Here is an 18,770-nt window from a genome sequence, read left to right on the forward strand (position 1 = left end):
TTTCCACATTTTGTCACATTACAGCCACAAACATGAATCAATTTTATTGGAATTCCACGTGAAAGACCAATACAAAGTGGTGTATACGTGAGAAGTGGAATGAAAATCATACATGATTCCAAACATTTTTTACAAATAAATAACTGCAAAGTGGGGTGTGCGTAATTATTCAGCCCCCTGAGTCAATACTTTGTAGAACCACCTTTTGCTGCAATTCCAGCTGCCAGTCTTTTAGGGTATGTCTCTACCAGCTTTGCACATCTAGAGACTGAAATCCTTGCCCATTCTTCTTTGCAAAACAGCTCCAGCTCAGTCAGATTAGATGGACAGCGTTTGTGAACAGCAGTTTTCAGATCTTGCCACAGATTCTCGATTGGATTTAGATCTGGACTGTGACTGGGCCATTCTAACACATGGATATGTTTTGATTTAAAGCATTCCATTGTTGCCCTGGCTTTATGTTTAGGGTTGTTGTCCTGCTGGAAGGTGAACCTCCGCCCCAGTCTCAAGTCTTTTGCAGACTCCAAGAGGTTTTCTTCCAAGATTGCCCTGTATTTGGCTCCATCCATCTTCCCATCAACTCTGACCAGCTTCCCTGTCCCTGCTGAAGAGAAGTACCCCCAGAGCATGATGCTGCCACCACCATATGTGACAGTGGGGATGGTGTGTTCAGAGTGATGTGCAGTGTTAGTTTTCCACCACACATAGCGTTTTGCATTTTGGCCAAAAAGTTCAATTTTGGTCTCATCTGACCAGAGCACCTTCTTCCACATGTTTGCTGTGTCCCCCACATGGCTTGTGGCAAACTGCAAACGGGACTTCTTATGGTTTTCGTTAACAATGGCTTTCTTCTTGCCACTCTTCCATAAAGGCCAACTTTGTGCAGTGCACAACTAATAGTTGTCCTATGGACAGATTCCCCCACCTGAGCTGTAGATCTCTGCAGCTCGTCCAGAGTCACCATGGGCCTCTTGGCTGCATTTCTGATCAGCGCTCTCCTTGTTCGGCCTGTGAGTTTAGGTGGACGGCCTTGTCTTGGTAGGTTTACACTTGTGCCATACTCCTTCCATTTCTGAATGATCGCTTGAACAGTGCTCCGTGGGATGTTCAAGGCTTTTGGAAATCCCAATATTCTCTTAGACAACCTCTGAGGCCGTCACAGAGCAGCTGTATTTGTACTGACATTAGATTACACACAGGTGCACTCTATTTAGTCATTAGCACTCATCAGGCAATGTCTATGGGCAACTGACTGCACTCAGACCAAAGGGGGCTGAATAATTACGCACACCCCACTTTGCAGTTATTTATTTGTAAAAAATGTTTGGAATCATGTATGATTTTCATTCCACTTCTCACGTGTACACCACTTTGTATTGGTCTTTCACGTGGAATTCCAATAAAATTGATTCATGTTTGTGGCTGTAATGTGACAAAATGTGGAAAAGTTCAAGGGGGCCGAATACTTTTGCAAGCCACTGTAGTGTAATGCTGTTGCTGTTATCCTTAGGACCTGATGTCCAACCTGTTTTGTTTCCTCCAACAGTCAAAGTTTGCAAGAGTTGTTGGGGGCTTGTGATCCTATAAAAAGATAGGAGAGCAAATGAGCAAGCAAAAGGTTTTTATCAGGGTTGGGTTGGCAAAAAGGTTTATACATTACCACAACTTTCTTCACTGCTTAAGAAGTTTAGACCAGATGCACTGGACATCAACTTTATATTTAAAAGTTGTTCATAAATAATTTCTTCTATATTTATCTGGTTCACTGTATTCAGATTAAAAAAGTAGAAACTTTAATTGTACTTCCAATGTAGGTCACGGTCTGGCTGTAGCAGGAGGCAGAAAATACAGTTCTCTTTTTTTTTTGTGGCTTTCATTGTGGCATTGTCCTAGATTGCCCTATTGCACACTACTCTTGTGCCAGGCTGTTTTGGGAGTACAGAGTTAAACTACAGAAAGCCAATTTCATTGACCAAAGACAGGCAGTTTTTTGTCCGCATGCAGCAAGGCCAGAATCTTATTTTCTGAATGTCACTGGAATGTCACAAATTTAATTAGATGTATAATAAGTCACGAAAGGAGCAGATTTATACTCCCTGGGTTGCTGATTTTCACCAAATTAATTCATTTTAAGGAGATAGAAGACAGTCCAATGCAAAACTGTAGCTCTGTCAGTCTTTTAGAACAATTTATCTGTTTGCAACACTAATTATCACATCGGCAGCATCCTAATTTCATTTCTATGATGAACAGAGATGCCACCCAGAAACCACAGGCCACCCTGTATTAAAAATGTCACTTCTTTGTGATGGTGCTATATACACCAGACCAGTTCTGTAATAGAGATGCCAGATGATTTTGTTGTAAATGAAAAAGTGAAAGGAACCCTATGTGCCATTGTATGCCTTAAGTCTGGGTAGTCTCTTTGACAGTCATTGAATCATTCAGGGATATTTTGAAGCCCAGTTTAAAAATAGGCCTCTTGCAAATTCTGTTTTAGTGGATATGTACTGTCCCAGAGACAGACAGTACATAACCCAGCACTAAGAAAATCTCTGGTTTTCTGGTACATTCAAGAGTAGATGGAGCAGAGAAGGAGCAGATAGCAGAAAAGAAGCAAAAAACTGGGTAAGACACTGTTGCATAATGTTTCATGCTGATTCAGGTAAACTTGGCTTTCAGTCCCAGGCTTATCTTAAAATTAAGTCTATGGTAGATGGCCTTCCAGTAATTCAGAGCTTTCTGGATAACTGGTTTCCGGATAATGGATCCCATACCTGTACTATTATTTTTCTAAACACAAACCTTTTTTTTTTAACCTTTTTAAAGAACTTGTGTAGCTGAATGATTTTGCATAGGATGTACATATAGAAGAAGTTGTCATTAAAGATTGAAAAAAATAATTGCAATGTAGAACAGTACTGTACAAAGGGCACAAATGTAAAAAAGTAAAGCTGTTTGATTTAGGAATCTTACCAAAAAAAAGGGAAATGATTGTTGTACTAGCAGTTTTGCAATTCCACATTCTGAGAACATTTTTAGAGCAATGTGTTTTTAAGGATTTAGAGAGCAAGTGCAATAAAGACCCTGTCCACATGTTTCAAGCATTAGCTGAATATACGTAATATCCCTTAGGCTCTGTCCCTCCAGACAAATTTGACTGGCCCATTGATCGGACCCACCAATGGGCCTGAGCAATCAATATCTGGCCAAAATTGGCAAGGTATCAATTGGGCAGGTTTTAATTGGGCCAGCTTTAGTGCTTAAAAGGGGATGTATCATATTAAAAATATGTACAAATATTTTGCTACGGTATAGATTATATCTGATTAATAATAATAAAAATACATTTTCATTGCAACATGTGTTTATGTAATGTGTGTATATTAAATACATTACATATAAGTCAGCCTAGACTTACTGAAGCGTGTTTCTGCAGAACATTTAAACAACCCTGTAAATGCCAATAAGACTGCAGGAGAAATAATAATAATTACTGCAGGCACTCTAATATAACAGTGCTAAGTAGGCAGCTCTGCCCCCCTTTTTGACATGAGCGCATTCAGCTGGGCCTATATATATAAAGATGCATGAACACCAACTATAATAAATACTTATAGACATACATACTAAACTGTACATTTATTTTTATAAAAATGCACTTCAGAGCAACATTTATCTGGTAAATATATACACAAATCATTAAATTAGAGTTTTCTTGCACATAAAGGCCACTGAGCATGGGTAAGGGATGTTTAAAAGACTCACCAACAGTAGTCAAGGAGGTGTGGGGGAAGGACGGGGATGTATATGTGTTGCCAATACATTGGATATAGAAGAGATGCTGAGGCATGAACACAGGCTGTAAGCTGTATGACAAAAAACACAATAGACATATTAGATGTAACCTCTGTTAGAAATCTGTAAATATTACTGCCAGAGATGCACATGTAACCATGCCATATTTCAAATAACAAACTAGATTCATCAACATACTTATCGGTACGCACAGTAAAAAAAGGTGGTTACTTATTTATGTGTGTTCTCGTGAGCCTTCCTTTTTATTCTATAACACTTGTTTGCTATTTTATTTTAAAGACTCCTGTTTGTTAGAAATTAATGTGAAGTGCTGTGTAACTTCATGACAATGAGGATAATATGCAGTTTGTACAAAATAATATATTAATTTACTATATAAACATGGCTACCTTTGATTTGCCTTTACAGATTCTGTATGCAACAGCTTTAATGTGATTATAAAAGCGCTTACACTCAAATTTACACGGATATTTAAATGCATCCTGGAATTTGCGAAGTCCGTTGTAATCAATAGAAACAAGGTAAAGATGTCTCACACAAAGGGCGTACATAAATAAGCAATGACGCACATAAAGTTTCAAAACTGGATTCACATATACAAGGAAGAGTGATTTATGGCAGAGACCAATACTGCCATAAAGTGAATATGAACACATCCTCTCAAGGCAACTTTGGCAAATCGCGGCACCACGTATGCCATCCCACCAGTGATTTACATTCTAGCCGGTGGAATGGCATTGCGGGTAGATTAGTTGCCCTTGACAACGGAGATTTGTTGCAGCGCGACTAATCTCCCCGTGTTCCCCTGTCCTTAAAGTTTGGATTTGTTCATTTAGCACCTACAAATAAACAATATCCTGGGGACAATGTACTATTTCATATGAGAAAAGTTATCATTCCATAATTGGGCATTTGACTTTTTCTTTTTAATCCTTTGGTGTAAGAACTAAACCCATAATACTCTACACATTCTATGCTATCTGCTCTGTAGTCCAGTTTCAAATTTATTTGATGATCACACAGATTCACAGCAGCTCATTTACTTAAATGTAAAGGTGGCCATACACGTGGCGATCTGACGATGTTTCGTACGACCATCGGTCGCACGAAACATCGTAAGATCCGCCACACACCATTCAGGGCTGAATCGGCAGGTAAGGAGGTAGAAACAATAGGATTTCTACCTCCTTCTGCCGATTCAGCTCTGAAGGGAGAATTTTGGTCAGGCGCCTTCTATGGCGCCCGATCAAAATTTTCAAACTGGTCCGATCGGCGAGTCGTCCGATATCAACAGCTTCCTGCGATATCGGTCGACTCGCCGACATGCCATACACGCACCGATTATCGTACGAAACGAGGTTTTGTACGATAATATCGGTGCGTGTATGGCCACCTTAAAAGTGCAAGGTATCAGTGCAAACAAATTCTATTATTGTTTGGTGTTGCTGCTCCTATATATACTATAATACTATAGTAATCTTTCTTAAGCAACTACACAACTTTTACCAGTATTGGACAATAGTACATTAAATTTTAATTAATTTAAAACATGCCCATTCTTCCCAGGTTGTTCAGGTTGGTTGGACAATTTTGCTTCTCGTTTCTCAAACAGTGCCACAGATTTTTAATTGTATTGATAGCCTGGTTTTAAGTTGGCCATTTTAGCACAGTGAAGTGTGGTGGTGATTGCATTATGTTTTCATACCTCCCAACTGTCCCGATTTTCGTGGGACAGTCCTGATTTTGAGAGCTCATCCCACAATCCCCCGGATTCTTTCTGAAAAGTCCCTCATTTCCCTTTGATATCCAGCACTGAACACTAAAAAAGATACAATGTTTCTGAAACTTAATTAAAAAATAGTTTTTGGCAGAGACCACAGAAAAGTTAAAAAGCCATACCTGCACTGAGATACAATTGTAACTAATAAGCTAAACAGGTCTCTTGGGGGAACTGATACTTGTATCTTAAAGGACAATTTCCCCTTCTGTAATTACACATAAAGCAAGTCCCCGAAACCCCCAGAAATGTGTTCAAATTTTAAATAATCTGCCAAATTTTGTAAAATGGGAGTGGTATTTAGGGTGTGTGGTTGCAAAATCAGGTGCGGTCAAAAATTTTGCACCCATTTCTTTTTGTCTCTCTTTTTGTTTTTCAAATGTTTTGATGTTATATCAGCAGGGAGTGGAACCAAGGTAAATTTTCTCTTTGCTTAAAAAAAAAAAAAACCTGGGCAAATGTTCATCTTTCATCAGGACAATGATTCCCAACATAAGGGTTAAGGTCCCCATACACTATAAGATCCGCTTGCTTGGCGATGTCGCCAAGCGAGCGGATCTTCACCCGATATCCCACCTACGGGTGGGCGATATCAGGTAGCAAGTAGCTAAAAAAATAAATAATCCGATCGAGATCTGGCCAATTTCAGGACAGATATCGGTTGGCCAGGCCGCTCGGTTCTGCCCATACACAGGCCGATTAGCTGCCGAATCGGTCCAAGGGGCCGATATCGGCTGCTACTATCGGCCCGTGTATGGGGACCTTAAGAATCCATAATACTGGAGTGGTTTAAGAGTAAAAAGGCTTACAATGGCCCAATCAAATCCCTGAACTCAGTCAAGGTGAGGATCTGTGTGACACAATTTGAGAACTTCAAAAAAGAAGTGTCATCTAATTAACCTGAAGCATATCTGCTCGGAATGAATGAACCAACAAACCCGATACATATGAAAAGATTTAACAGCTTTTGCAAATAGTAAAGTGTGAGTATTAAATAATTATACTTACAGAATAATGCAGATTGTTTTACATTTCTTATGTATACATATATAACTTTAAAATACATGGCAGAAGATAATCCAGATGTTGCACAGAGAATACTCCATTATTTACTTTATAGCAGTACCCAATATTGAGATGTAAACCACAATATACTGTATACTGGTCTGTGAATTTTAGTGTCTACAGAACAGGGATAATTGGGCCTGTGATAGGAGTTCATTTAACCCCACTAAATATGGCTAGGACTATGGCCTAAGAGCTCCCAAGAGAGCTCGTTATGGCTGATTGCCAAAACGAGGAAGAACCAGAAGACTGCAGGAGCATCTGGAAGAGGTCGTGATAGCAGGAGGTGAGCTTATCCTGCAGAACATGTTCTCCTGGGATAAGGCTGCTCTCTGTCACACACTGTTACCACTGCCTGCCCAGCTGTCTTGTGATGACAGCGCCATATCAGTCAATGGTTAACCCCCTGTTAAATACATGTCTTTAACATCATTCATTACAATAAAAAACAGACCACTTTAATCTTCCCTCAAAGATTTTTTCTGCTCTTAATATCTTAACAGCATGCATTAAATAAGGCTTGTAAATAAGGCTTGTTTGACTTCCTATTTTATGTACCATGAGCGAATAAATAGCAGGAGGGTGATAAGTTCTGTTAAGCCCTTGTGCACAATGTATGATTTACAATGGGACAGCATTTGGAATAAGTAATGACATAGGCACTCAAAAATTAAATCGTCTGAGACCTTTGGATGGGACTCTGACCATGCAATCAGTTCTACAAGAACTATCATCACTAATTTGTGGCCTGCTGCAACTTTGGAGTGAGAAGTGCAAGTGGATGAGCACCCATCTCACTTTCAAAAACTGATTTCAGCAGAGACAAAGGATGCAATTTATAGGTGCTGTTGCAAACTCTCAGATCCAGTTTTATATGTGTGCTGTTTTTCTGCTTGCACTAAACAGAAATCTGCATGGCTGAGATAGACCGGTGAGTAAACCAACAAGCCAACCTATTAAAGGAAAACTATACCCCCAGAATGAATACTTAACAGACAGATAGTTTATATTATGTTAAGTGACCGATTAAAGAATCTCAGCAAACTGGAATATATATATATATATCAGTAAATATTGCCCTTTTACATCTTATCCCTTGATCCACATTTAGTCATGGGCTTCATGCTCCTGCAGAGATCACATGACTAGGAATAATGCAGCTCTAACTGTAACAGGAAGTAGTGTTGAAGCAAAAGGCAGAACTCTGTCCATTAATTGGCTGATGGGGCCTAGCATGTATGTTTGCCTTGTTTTGTTTGTGTGCACTGTGAATCCTATGATCCCAGGAGGTGGCCCTTAATTCTTAAAATGGCAATTTTCTATTTAGGAGTACCCAATAGCCCATACTACTAAAAAAAAAGTTTACTTATGTGAAAATGGTTTATTTAGATGAAGCAGGGTTTTACATATGAGCTGGTTTATGCAACATATTTTTATAGAGACCTACATTGTTTGGGGGTATAGTTCCCTATAAGCAGGGTTTGGTATTGCAGAAAAGAAAATAAATGATCCACCTATTTTATTGTTCCCCTGGCTATATCTGTCCATTGGTGACACAGCTTAGGCAGTGGGATCACAGACAACAGTTTATATTTTTATAGAGACCTATATTTTTGGGGGTATAGCTTTCCTTTAAGTAAATCTAGATTTGCGTGGAGCTCTGTATGAAAGGAAAAATATGTGACACTGAAAAACTTATCTATGAGGCCTTTAAATGTGGCATTACAAGTTAATAGTAAGTAATAAACCGTTATCCACACCATACATTTCTAAAGTCAGGATAAATTATACAAGCTAATTTATATTTATTGTTATATACAGTTTGTAAGTTGTAAAGGCAAGCTAGCATCAATTTATAAAATTTGTATCTATGCCCAAAAACAATTAAAACATTAATGGGCTTATCTATCAATTTTTGAGTTTGTTTTTCTAAATGTAATAACCTTGCATATTGGCTGCTCACTTATTTTTTAATAAGGAAAACTTGTTCAAAGGAAACACTTGAATACTTCTAATTTTTCAAGTTTACAAACTCTAAACACTCGAGCTTGAAAATATGGCTTGACTTTGCCTAGGACAACTCCCATTGACTTCTACAGAGATTTTCACTATCTTTACAATTGAACAGATGCCATATATTCTATCTAAAAGCAATTCCTTATACCACATTAGCTTGACACATTGCTTACTGCTTAAAGATAAATCTTCAGAAAAAATAGCTTCTATACAACGTTTGTGCCTTAGACCTCTGATATCCGGGGTGTTTTGTCTATTCTTTAATCTGGCAGAATGCAGTGGCAGTCATACTGCCCACGCTAGCGATATATATAAAATCATATGCCTGTGGCAGTTACATAGCATCAACAGGCAGGCCACCACACACAAAAGGCCCCATTTAAGTAAGAAAGTGTAGTAAGCAAAGTGCAATTTTTAGCCCAATCCCATGTTTTTTGTGTGTGTGACACAAAGTGTTTCAATATTAACATAATGGTGACGAATATTTTCGAAGTCCGGTTAGCGTAATTTCCAGTGTTCATTGTGCAAGTGATGCATGTGCCCTTTTTTTTTAAACAAGGCACTGAGGAAACCCTACAGTAATTTCCTAGTTCAGAGGTGGCAGGAGCTTCAGAGCTCCTTCACTTCAATTGGCACAGTAGTGCTTGATTCAGCACAGGAAGGCAGCTGCTGTGATTGCAACTAGTGTATACAGAAGTTAAAGGACCACATTTTGATGCAGGCCCCTTCAATAAATATGTTTTTACAAGGTACTGTCTGCAGGGAACGCTATTGCACTGGTGGTTGTAAATGAGCCCTAAAGGACTTTTGGTGACTTCTGTTTCCTCCGCAGTGTTCAAATGGTCTTGCTTATTACAAGCCTCAGAGATGCTATTACAGCAAAATGGATATAATTAAAAAAACAAAAACCATGCAGCTCTTAGATTTCTGACAGTCTTTAAAATAAAGCAGATATAGCAAGAGTCCTTCTTATCTTCAGAAATGAGTAACCAGAGCCGTATATGAGTGGCAGGCAGGCAAGGGGCTATCTTTGCAGAAGGCAGCCTAGGATATCATGGCCAAAAAAAACCCAGAAAGGACCATTATAAACAATAGCAAAAATGTATGAAATAGCTGGATTAAATGTGTCCACTCTTGTAAAGTCCATAATGTCACACTGGATGATCACTTTAGCCAACACTTTGAAAACCTCCAAACTCCCTTGGGCACAAATCCAGATATTGCTCTATTATTATTAACATTTATTTATAAAGAGCCAACATATTCCACAGCGCTGTACAATTAATGGGTTCCATACATTGGACATACAGCTTAATATATAAAGTAATCAATAATCAGCACAAGAGGTGAAGAGAACCCTGCCCAAAAGAGCTTACAATCTACAAGGAGAAAGGGTTGAGACACAAGGTGTGGGAATGGGCATGACAGAGTTGTGAGAGGTGTGGCACAGGGTATTGCTTTTAGCAGCACACTGAGGTTATGTTAAACTAGATTAGGGTAAACTCTACATTGAAATATATGGTAATTGCCTCAAACCACATTTCACAGAGGACAATACAGTGCATTAAGGCCCTGCTTGTACATGCTAATATGAAATTCAGTCAAATGCCTTGTGTTTCACCATTTGCCATTAACTTGTTAAAGTAAAGGGCTCATTTACTAATCCCAATTGTGAAGTCATAAAAATCAAAAGTTGTTTATTCAACATTTTCATGTGTGACTTTTCTTGGGTGACAAAATGCAACTTTTCTATCTGAACTTTTTCTTCAATAAGCTAGTGAATAAAGACTAATAGAGAATTAAAAAAACCACACCTGAAAATCATGATCATGTTTTTTCCCTTTTAATACTTTTTTCCTTGAAATTAATCAATCAATCAATCAATCAGTCTGTCTTTCTGTGGTGACAAATCTAATTTATAAATATTTTTAAATGATATAAGAAAAATTTGAAATTTCATAATCAAATCTAATTCTTCCTCCTTCCTGTTAAAGGGTTCTAGCTGTCTGTACAGTCATGGTTAGTGGTCCTTATCCAAATCACTAGCTGTTTTGCAGGCTTGGGAAAGAAGTAAATATAAAGGGATTCTATATTCATAAGCTTTTACGTTATTATTTTTAATGCAATAGGAAGCTTTAATACACAGAATGGGAGCCTTTTTGTAATACATTACACAAAAGGGAAGTCTGAAGTCATTCTCTGTATTGTCTGCAACTGAGCTTTAAAATAGGCAATCTATTTAAAGCCACTTTGCTGCTGTACTTTTGGTGTTAACTGTTGATTGTAAAATCATACCAATCATTTAACAGCACATAGAGGCCCTCAGCTATTGTAACACAATTCAGGGGTTGGACACAGGTATCAACCTACACTCATTATGTTTCCAAGTTTAATTTTTTTTTCTAATAACAACGGATGGGTGGGTTTAAGACAACAAACCCTTTGTAATGGTTAAAGTTTATCATGTAAGTATGGCAGCTTCCACTTGTAATGAAAAATCAAGTCATTACATATACTTGGAAATGTAGAAAGGTGCGTCAAAGGAGAAGGTTAAACCAAAAGATAGCCGAAGTTTAATCCATCTATTGAGTGTGCCTAGCAATGTTATATTGATAGAGCTACAATACAAATGCTAATTATAATGATTGAGGACATTTGTTGGTGGTTTATTTTTGGGCTCTTTGGTTAAACGTCTTCCTGCCAACCATGCATTTGAAAGACAACACTTACAAATGCTCATAACACAGGGTTGTAGTATAACCAGTTTCTAAAAAGAAATGAATTTCCATAAATGTTTTCTTTTAAATGGGAGGTCTGGCATTTCTCCTGAAATGTCTATGTTAACTCCTTCATTTACAACCTCCCTAGAAAGCTAAAGAATCCTGTAGACGCCAGCATTATCAGACACACTCTAGTTAACATATCACAAACAGCACTGGACCGAGTCCTGTGTCAGGCGCAAGCCAGTCATGTAAGGCCTCGTTTGGCTGGTTATGGGATGCATGCTGAGGGGGAGCAATCGTACAAGCATATGACAGGACTGCCTACGCTTGAGTGAGCCAGAGAGGATCCAACACAACTCTAAACAGGGATCCAGCTCATTGACGGTTTTGAGACAGGCAAAGGGGCAACTGATGCCTTGTTGTACAACCATGATTTATTCCTGTGTTGTGTGTGTGCATGGGATATGTGTGCCTTTGTGTGATGATACAGTACTTGTGCATCCTAAATAACTTATTCAGAATGTAAAATGGCTGTGCTTTATGCCTTATAAGGGTAATGGCTTAGGCCAGGGGGAAGAGAGAAACGGGTAGTGGGTTCTGGCTGATCAGAGAAATGAAGTGTCCTGCATTGTGCCGAAAAATAATGAGACAAACATTGTACTATACTATGAAGTAAAAAAAGTCTAAGCAGTGAGGTTTTACTGCAAGCAGAGAGATAAATAATCAAATTGGCTATGGAGAAGCATCCTGCAAGAATATATTTATCTTCTTAAAAATTCTCTCATTTTATACTGAATAGTAATAAAATAGTGCTCTCTGTGGTATTATTTCAAAGCACCGACTCTCAAAATTAGTTATTTCCATTATTTTATTGATCAGCTTTGCAAACTGTTCAGAACGGATATTGGCCCATGTCTTGAAGATTTATTATTTGAATGATGCTTGTACAGTTAATTTTTCAAATATTGTGACGCATTCTCAGATGGATTGAGATCAGGACTTTGATAGAGTCAATTTAGTACATTGGTCTTTTTTTGTACTTGAGTCACTCTAATACTGACTCGGTCTTATAGTTGACTTTGCTGTACTTCTAAAAAATAAAGATTGACCCAGACTTAAGGGCTCTGGCACACGGGGAGATTAGTCGCCCGCGGCAAAACTCCCTGTTCGCGGGCGACTATTCTCCCCGAGTTGCCTTCCCCTGCCATCCCATTTGCGCAAAATCGCGCCGCCGCGTGTGCCATCCCGCTGGTGACTTACATGTTCGCCGGTGGGATGGCAGGGGAAGGCAACTCGGGGAGATTAGTCGCCCGCGAACAGGGAGTTTTGCCGCGGGCGACTAATCTCCCCGTGTGCCAGAGCCCTAAGGGTTTTTTTTTTATTTTGCTTTGTTTTGTTTGTTTTTTTAGTAAAACAGGCACTTTTGCAAACGTATTTCTTATTTTAACAAGTTACCCAGTCCCTGCCAATGAAAAGCAGCTGCACAGCATGATCCTATAAGCACTGTACTTCACCGTATGCATGGTGCTTTTTGAGGTGTGGGCACTGTTACATTCACACTGCTCATATTGCTTTAATGTTGTCAGAATGCTCTATCTTTGTGACAAATAAGCCCCAAACCTTTTCCGGCATAACAACTAAATTGATCGTATGCTTTCAGCTTCTTTTGTGCCACCTTTCCATATAAGCCAGTTTTATGCAGTCTCAGTTACTCTGTAGCCCTTTTAGAGGCTGTTTGGCCCCTCTATGGCTTCTCTAACAACTTCTACTTTCTGTACAGAGACTGCTTGACATTTTTTATTTGAATGATAAAAATAAAACAAAGATCTTTTTTAACAAACTGTCACAAAGCATTCATTCTATCTGTTAAAAGGGAAAGCACCCTTATATTGCAAAGAGAATTTTCACACACAGTCACACAGTGAAACAATGAATGCGGGGTACATAAGTTAGGGGTGCCAAGGCATAGAAGTCCTTGCTCTTTAAATAAACAGAAAATACACCTTTATATATCTCAATAACAACAATTATACATCTCAATTATCCTGTAAAATCACAACCTTTTAAACTTGGTTTTCAGCTGTAATTGGACCTATGAAAGCCTATTTAGCCTTGTAGATAAAGAGAACAGATAAAAAGACAAGGGGGGGGGGGGAGAGGAGCACATTGACTAAAGTTACTGACCTTGTACCATGGGCCAGAGCCCTCTTCTTTAAAAAAAATTCTCCAGTCCAAGGTTTTTCTTGCAGAGTGCTGCAATGTCGTGTTTAGACTTGGCATACATAGTATAGTAGGTTATAGAATGTTACTGCACATGCTCCAAACTTACATTGGCACAAAGGATACAAGGGACAAGTTCTTCTCTACTAAATTGCTCAAATCACCTCATTGCTCAAAAATGCCTTGGTATGCATTTTTGAGCAATTACACAATTTGAGCGTATCAGCAGAAACAATTATCATTATTGTCTATGGCTGAGTATTTTCTGGCGTTTTGTAGCAGCAACAAAACGCAGGCGACAAATAGCACCATCTGTCATTGCCCTTAGAAGTACTGTTAACAACCATTTGAAATGGTCTTAACATAAGAAATATGCGAATGCAAGACTAATTCTACATGTACATAAGATATATGTGTGTATGTATCTTATGTATATATATATATTTACAAGTAGTGAAAGCATAGAAGAAGTAACAAAAATATATATAATATAAAATATTTAAATGTTTTGCTAAGTTATACATTGTCTACAATATTTGTTGTTTAATTTACAATTCAGAATCAGTTATAAAGGTATATAGGTATTATATATTGTTTATACAGGTATGGGACCCGTTATCCAGAATGCTCGGGACCTGGGGTTTTCCAGATAAGGTCTTTCCGTAATTTGGATCTCCTACCTAAGGCTAATGCCACACAAGGTGTAGGGCGAATATTATCAAGCGGAAAAGCTCTTGCTGAAAATTCCGCCCTATGCCTCCTACATGTGCCTGCACCCGAATGAATATATGGGTCAGATACGCTCAGGTGCAGGCACATGTAGCCGATATACGCATGAAAACGTGAGATAATGCAAAGTCTCAATTTTCATGCGTATATCGGCTACATGTGCCTGGAATTTTCAGCAAGCGCTTTTCCACTTGCGGAAAATATCCACCCTACGTCTCGTGTGGCATTAGCCTTAAGTCTGCTAAAAAAATTGTATAAACAGTAATTAAGCCCAATAGGATTGTTTTGGTTCCAATAAGGATTCATTATATCTTTGTTGGAATCAAGTACAAGGTACTGTTTCATTATTACAGAGAAAAAGGAAACCATTATTAAAAATATGAATTATTTGATTAAAATGGAGTCTATGGGAGATGGCCTTTCCGTAATTTGGAACTTTCTGGATAATGGGTTTCCGGATAAGGGGTTTGATACTTGTACTGTTATATATTGTTTAAATACCCTGCATTCAAAAAAAGTCCTTTTTTGTAGTCAGAAAAAGTGTTAATGTAATAATTTTAGAGTGAGAGAAAATTCTGGTTTTACATTGTATATAGGTATGGGACCCGTTATCTGGAAACCCATTATCCAGAAAATTCTAAATTACAGAAAGGCCATGTCCTATAAACTACATTTTAATTAAATAATTCACATTTTTACAAATGATTTCCTTTTTCACTGTGATAAGACAGTAGCTTGGCCTTGATCCCAACTAAGATTTAATTAATCCTTATTGGAGCCAAAACAATCCTATTGGGTTTAATTACCATTTAAATAATTTGTTTGTAGACTTAAAGTAAAAAGAAAATACAAATTTCGGAAAGACCACTTCTCTAGAAAAACCCAGGTCCCTAGCGTTCTGGATAACAGATCCAATATCTGTACTAGTAACGGTCTGAAAGATTAAAGTTATTTCTTAGTCTGAAAGGTACGGGCTATATCTACTGTTAATGCTAATACCAGTTAGATATGTGGGCTGCTTCTTGCGTTCCTCTTCCCAAATCCTCTATCAGAGATTTACAGCCCTTGGCAAAATAAGAAACATGGAAATAGTTTTGTGCTGGGTTACAGCAGGGCACATTACAGATGTCCTACTTTTGTATATCAGCCTTTCTTGTTCAGATATAACTATAACTCGCAGACTGGCATCCTGTGAAGGTGAACCATATCAACCCTGCCCACAGGCACACACACGCGTCCAGATAAGCACAACTCACTCCTTCAGAAGGAATGCATGAGGAGAAAAAAATGGGACATTCTTTGCTCCGGAAAGACGCCAGCAAAATATTTTCTCTTGCAAAATCTTTCCCCACTTTTGCTATCAATATTTTTGCTGGTCTGCTGTGCTGTGGTATTTCTTTCCTGAGAAACTCTCTACTAATCGTTAATTATATGGAAATAAAAATGTCTCTTAAGACAAATTTAACAGAATATAGAAAACAATCATGGCTATTGTTGTAGAACCAAAAAAACATACATGTATTGATCATATCTGTTTATCCAGGAGCCAGAAACAGTAATTATGGGCTGTGGCAGACAGGGAGACTAGTCACCTGCAACAAATCTCCCCGAAATACCATCCCACCGGCGAGTATGTAAATTGCCGGTGGGAAGGCATACGCGGCGCCGTGATTTCCCCCGAAACCGCGGAAGTTGCCTCTCAAGGTGTGTAGAAAGCCATGAGTGTCATCTGACCATTGCTTTTAGCAACTGAATAGATGGTTTACCTTCACAAAACTGAACAATGATTGAATTAGGCCGATGGCCAACAACCATTTAGATTAACCTTACAGATTTACTAACACGGCTGGTTACAAACTAGCTAAAGCTGACCAAACACAGGGTCAGCCAGTTAAAACAATGTCCAAGCTGGCCAATAGTATCTGCTCAACTTAATGTTTCATGTTTGAATAAGACAGTATTGGACCATTTATTGTGTTTCAAGGAATTATAGTCACAGGATTCAGAACACTTATAGGTATAATGTGTAGATTTCCTTTTACTTGGGTTCATCCTGCTGATGGCATCACTTACAGATCACTACATTTGACCTCTAACATGTTTTATGAGTAGACTTTGTTGAGCGCAGAAGCATGTTTAGAGCAAGAGACAGGACCTATCAATGTCTTTGTCAGGTCATTATGCTGCTTATACAAGCCAGTGTGGACCTAGTTTCTCTTCAGTGAGTACAAAAAGGGGATACCTAGATCTTTTTTTTAAACTATTATTATTATACTTATTAAAATATTTCGCTCCCAGCACGTTTGGGGACTACTTAGGACAGAGTCCTTAGGAGGGTCTGCATCTCATTAGTATGGGTAGTATTAGTTTCATTCAACTTTAGGCAACCAACCCAGAGGTAGGGATTGGGGAGTTTAAAACCTTAGTCCCAACCAGATTTCAAATTGCACCATTCCATAGTATTATAAAACTACAAAACACATTCCTCCCATCTGAGTTCATAAAGCAATGCATTGTGGCAAAGGATATAACAATCGCCTATAGTTTTTTTAAAGGTGTGAGTTTTAATCTGTCATCACATTACAATGCGTAGTACACAGTATCCAAGAATTAATCAGCAGAACAGTAGAACACCATGGCAAAGGTCAAAACATGCCCTATGGATTTCAAAGGAGCTGAGCTTCAATCTGCTATGTTTACACCAAAATCACCTGCCAGTCATCTGACCAATGAGATTGTTGTATTTCACAGAATCGGAAAACGCAGCAGTACATTGATGCAAAAGAGAAACCATATCCTTTTCTCAGGTGCTGAACTTGGCTATGTCTATTTGCCTGCAAACCTGATTTACCAGCCAATGCTGGGTACAGTCACTTCTACCATTATCCACCTGACTAATGACTAATAAAATTAAAGCATTTGACAGCACTGAAGTATTTTTTAGCTTGTGCTTTTTTTTTTTTTTTATCAGATTCTATTTTCAAAATAAAGAACTTCAGCACATGTAAATGGTGTATATTCTCTCTCTCACAAGAAGATATTGCCTTAATGAGAACAAAAACTACAAAAAATCCAAAAACACACACAAAGTTCAATAAATACAGTAATGTGTCCCAATCCCTACATGGGGTTAAAATCCATTTTAAAAAATCCAGGGAGATGGGTACTTGACATGTTTGTATGATAAAGGTATAGACTAAATCTAAAGGGGAGGCTGAGAGAGTGAACAGGGGGTGTAGAGAACAAGCTTCATAAAGAATCCTCTTTGTTCACAGAAAAAAATATCTTTCTGTACCCAGGTGATGCAGACACTATTATAAGTAGCTCTTCACTTGGTTTTCCCTGCTTTCAGCATGTGTGAATAATCAGAATCATCATTATGTTGCTCAAGAGTATTTTTTTACCAATGAGATGAAAAGCTTTAAGAACTCTTGATAAACACAAAAAGAAGGAGAAAATAAAATAATTAACTTTACTTAATGTATTTAAGAATCTCCTTTGTACAAAAGTGAGGTTCTTTTTAATTTAAGAGATGGCAAGCAGGTGGGTATCAATGTGTGTTGTATGAAGCATATCTGCTGAAAGTAATTTCAAATCTTTTAATTATAAAAAAAAAAATAATAACTTGCTTACAGTGCTTAATTTTCTTGAGGTAAAAATGATTCGGCGTTCATGGAGCATACTTGCATAGATCTGAAGCATATTATTTACATCCACCGCCACAAAATATTCTGTCAGGTTCCTCTGTGAATGGGAGAAAAATGCAAGGACCATTAATTACATGCAGTCCATGACAAGCATACAGTGGTACAGTTGTTATGACACTGCTACCATAGCCCTATACAATCATAATAATTGCCCAAAATCTCCCTTCTCACTTCTCAATAGCCCCATTTGTACCACCATGCTGCTCAAGTGTTTTAGGGAACTCATGCTTGCATGCTGGATATCGGGTCGTCTGAAAGCCCCAGGATTGCTGGTGCAGCAGCAAAAAGAGGTGGGTGCTGTTTGTAATAGGCAGTGTATTGAGAACAATACAATTAATTTAGGTTTATTGTGCCCTTATAAACATAAATGATTGTGACATGAAAATGAAAACTACAAGCCCACAAGCTAGACTCCAGATAATAATATAAACAAATGTCATGCCACAAAGCTGAACCGTAACCCAAACTGCCCATTAAAGGCCCCAATTAGATGTTTTTGCAATCAGCCAAAATTACTAGATCATTAAAGGAAAAACCCTGTAACATCAGCTTATATGACAGGCCAACCTCATTTTCTGCTTGATAATTTGCTATGACCCCTAAGCTTAGCTTCTTAGCAGCTGGTCAGACCAGACCACACTGAGCATGTGAGTGTCGCTGACACTTTCCAAGATGGGAAGCCCCTGTGTCAACTGTGAAGACCTGGATCATTAC

At 38.3% G+C, this 18,770-nt stretch overlaps 1 protein-coding gene across 8 annotated transcripts in view; it reads right to left on the bottom strand.

Moving 5' to 3' along the window:
* dennd1b (DENN/MADD domain containing 1B) overlaps window positions 1-18,770 on the bottom strand; it is a 123,832-nt gene that overhangs the window by 35,280 nt on the left and 69,782 nt on the right. For all 8 annotated transcript variants that reach the window (XM_031901031.1, XM_012962506.3, XM_012962504.3 and 5 more), the window contains 2 exons: window positions 17,983-18,093; window positions 3,769-3,869 (listed from right to left, as the gene is read on the bottom strand). In XM_031901031.1, the coding sequence (XP_031756891.1) occupies window positions 3,769-3,869; window positions 17,983-18,093 (212 nt within the window). The remainder of the gene's footprint in view (window positions 1-3,768; window positions 3,870-17,982; window positions 18,094-18,770) is intronic.

The sequence above is a fragment of the Xenopus tropicalis genome, chromosome 4 (genome assembly GCF_000004195.4).
Source record: "Xenopus tropicalis strain Nigerian chromosome 4, UCB_Xtro_10.0, whole genome shotgun sequence".
NCBI classification, from domain to species: Eukaryota; Metazoa; Chordata; class Amphibia; order Anura; family Pipidae; genus Xenopus; species Xenopus tropicalis.